This window comes from Penaeus vannamei, chromosome 1, assembly GCF_042767895.1.
Source record: "Penaeus vannamei isolate JL-2024 chromosome 1, ASM4276789v1, whole genome shotgun sequence".
Lineage (NCBI taxonomy): Eukaryota > Metazoa > Arthropoda > Malacostraca > Decapoda > Penaeidae > Penaeus > Penaeus vannamei.
This window is the reverse complement of record NC_091549.1, coordinates 21,509,426-21,513,163: the sequence shown is the minus strand read 5'-3', so window position 1 is coordinate 21,513,163 and position 3,738 is coordinate 21,509,426. Positions and strand designations below refer to the sequence as shown.

Sequence of the window (3,738 nt, the reverse complement as noted above, 5' to 3'; positions counted from 1 at the left end):
TTTTGCACGCACGCACGCACACGCACACAGACACAGATACACAGACACACAGACACACAGACACACAGACACACACACACACACACACACACACACACACACACACACACACACATATATATATATATATATATATATATATATATATATATGGATAGATAGATAGATACATAGATATGTGTGTGTGGGTGTGTACACACACACACACACACACACACACACACACACACACACACACACACACACACACACACACACACACATATATATATATATATATGTAATACATATACGCATACATATATGTATATATGTATGCATATATGTATATATATGTATATATACATATATATATATATATATATATATATATATATAAATATATATGTGTGTGTGTGTGTGTGTGTGTGTGTGTGTGTGCGCCCACACACACACACACGCACACACACACACACACACACACATACACACACACACACACACACACACACACACACACACACACACACACACACACACACACACACACACACATATATATATATATATATATATATATATATATATATATATATATATATATATATGTGTATGTATATATATACACATATATTCATATATACATATATACTATATATACACACCTATGCACACAAAAGTAAAAATTCAATCTATGTATACATTTAGACATCAATAACATGATCTTTATTTACATTCCCCTCATCTTATGGCACGTTAGACAAACACACTCAGATGTGTCCTATCCGCTGACGTTCATATTTGTTTACGTTTTCTAGACACGTGGTCTTATCGTCTGCAGAGGTATTCACTATATCTCGTCAACAGTGAAGGTAAAGGTTCAGAAAACAAAAGATGTTTTTGCTGGGTTAGTCCCCGCCTTTAGTGTCAGGACTTGGAATGAAATCGGCCGAACAGTTTTATTGTGCGTAGTCAGTGTTATTTAGTTTTATTCATTTTTTCGTTGCGATGTATCTAATTTATATTAAAACATCTTTTCTATGCTGTTATTTTAATACATACAGATTTTTATTTAAGCAATAAGTAAAAAAATGCGGAAGTGAATCGATCTGTTTAGAGAACATATTGTAAACAAACAAGTGGCAGTTGAAACTTGTGAATGATCTGCAATATTATCCAATATCGGGTTTTACCTGAACTGTTGGAAGCCTTTTTTGATCGAAGAATAATAGAAAAAGCACTAGAGACGCGATCTCTGAGTCTGATTGTTTCATAGGGTATAAGTAAATGTGAAAACGACTGAAAAATCTTTGTACTATATTCTTAGACAGAGGTAATTGTTGAAATTGTTAACACTGATAAGGGTTCAGATAATGTAGAAACTGCAAGATTTTTGTACATTATATGCATTAAAGAGTAAACTGTTAGTGCCAGTAGCTATAGAAATATGTGTTTTGACTAGCATCCAAAGACTGATTTTGATTTAGACACTCATGTACTTTTTTATAATGTTATTTCTTGATACTTTCAGAACATCCCAGACAACACACAGTGCTATGAAGCTTGAGTATTTTAGGTAAAGATTAAATAGTTACTGTTAGAGGGGGTCCTAGCAAAGTTATATTTGATCAGGTGGCTAATTATGCATAAGGTTATTGAGAATCCTCTAAGTGTTTAGTTGTATATCTGAATGCATTGTATGTTTTATGATAAATATTGAGATGCGGAGATGTAGAATGCAGTGGGATATCTTGTTTGATTCAACATCATTAGGTAAATTGAATCAAAAGTATCCCAAAGAACAAAGGAATATGAACTGTAAAACCTCTTGTAGTAGGTCTACTCCATGCAAGTATTTTTTGACAGAATTATAGCATAAATGTTGCATTTTTTTTCTTAACTAGCTTAAAGATGCTGGTAAAATTTGCTTTGGGCAATTTTTTCTAATGTCTGCAAAACAGATCTGGATGATTTTGTTATCCTTCGATTCCTTTCACTGTCTAGTTTCCAATTATATAGAAATTATTGTGCAGAAACCTCCCAAACCCCCCCCATGTTGTTGGCCCAGATAGAAGGGGAGGGCATGAAAGGTACCAGGGATATTGTGGGGATAATCACAAATACTATGCACAGAATCAGCCACTATATTTTCTGATGCAGAGGCCTGTGCCCCCTGCGACCCCCCAACTCCCTGCCCTGGTAAACAAAGAATCCTCTACTTGTTCACGGCAGGAGAAAGCGTATGACCGCTGTGTGGGAGTGGCATTGCCAAGTATGTCCAGCACTCTGCTGCTGCGAATACTTGGAGGATTCTTTGTTTTCCTGGGTAGGGGTTAGGGGGCAGCAGCCCACCATGGGAAGGTTGCAGGGGGAACAGTCCCCTGCATTACACAATATAGTGACTGATTCTCTGTGTATTTTTACATTTTACCCTGCGATTTCCATGGCACCTTTCATGCCCTCCCCTGTTATCAGGGCCAAGAATTGGGGGGGGGGTACTTCCACGCAATAAAACTTACTTATTTGCATTGTAGAGGGTGAGAGGAATCCAATGATACTGAAATCGTCGCAATCAGTTTAGTGGACGTATTAGAAAAAAATTCCTTGCTTTGTTAATTGTGTACAGATAAAGTGCAGTGATGATATATAAAAATATGCATCTTATCGTCTTGATTCTTCTTACTTGGTAAGAAATAATGGTGGAGTGTTTACTAAATCTCAGTCCTTCACATAGTAAAATGGTCTGTGGAATAAAGTGTATTTCATTCTAAAGTAGAGTAGTTTTGAACAATTTGTTAAATTCAGAGATGTATGGATATTGTAGCAAAGAGAATCTGAGTCTAATATTATATTTCAGTAGTATGAAGGATTTTTAGAATTCTTTTAAGGGAACTAGAAACATTATTCCCTAATTTTTCTGGTAATTGACTAATTCTGAAATTGTGTATTTTTCTTATTTAGGATAATCCAATATATTATTTACTGTGTTACAATGCAAATGCAATATTTGTAGACTAGTTGAGAAAAAAATGCTTAATCTTTCAGAATTAGGTTTTCCTAATCTATGCCTGTGAACCTCATTTTTGCTTGGGTGGAAGTAAGGAACTCTTATATCCCTGTGATTGAATAATTCAAGTTTCTGTCAAGTTCATGAACTGCATTTGGGATACACAGTATATGTGACATATGCTATTAGAAAAAAAAATAGATGATCTGCAGTCTTTATTGTTTTTTTTTTGTTATCAGTACACAGTGGATGCTGAAGAAACACAAAAGTAAATAGATAGTGATCTGGTTGAGAAGTAGCCACACAAGTGTGTAGGAATTGAAATTTGGGAAATGTTGGAAGGCAGTTTTTATCATCTGCTTGAATCCTTGCTTCCTCCCACCAAGTCCCCAACTGATCATCTTGTAAGTATTAAATCTTGATAGTTAGGTGCTCAGATTAAATATTTATTAGCTTTAACCTGATCATTATGAGTACTGTATTGTATTTGTATATCAGCAAAAGTTACGGGATATATAGAATATTGATATATTGTTCATATATATTTCATATTTTATTTTTGTTGTTGTAAATTGTTTATATTTGAACCGTTTCTAATGAGTTTTTATAGAAATCACTATATTAATTTTGTTCATTACAGAAATTGAGGAAAGATGGTAGAAGATTCAGCATTGTGCATGGGCAAGATTTGCTCAGACTGGAATACCTCAGTGCCTGTAAGGTGATGCAAGACAGGGAGACAACAGCACGAC

At 34.8% G+C, this 3,738-nt stretch overlaps 1 protein-coding gene across 8 annotated transcripts in view; it reads left to right on the top strand.

Annotated features, from left to right (window-relative positions):
* Nucleotides 1-719: 719 nt before the first annotated feature.
* The window catches only part of LOC113808111 (leucine-rich repeat-containing protein 14), a 21,702-nt gene continuing 18,683 nt past the window's right edge, over nucleotides 720-3,738 (top strand). Inside the window, exons 1-4 of one of the 8 annotated variants that reach the window (XM_070120839.1) lie at nucleotides 720-851; nucleotides 1,511-1,555; nucleotides 3,226-3,390; nucleotides 3,627-3,738. The exon at nucleotides 3,627-3,738 is cut by the window's right edge and continues 72 nt beyond it. In XM_070120839.1, coding sequence (XP_069976940.1) covers nucleotides 3,319-3,390; nucleotides 3,627-3,738 — 184 coding nt within the window. In that variant the 5' untranslated portion in view covers nucleotides 720-851; nucleotides 1,511-1,555; nucleotides 3,226-3,318. Of the gene's footprint in view, nucleotides 852-1,090; nucleotides 1,313-1,510; nucleotides 1,556-3,024; nucleotides 3,391-3,626 lie in introns of those variants that run through there. The other 7 variants (XM_070120834.1, XM_070120842.1, XM_070120874.1 and 4 more) reach the window with 7 other exon arrangements.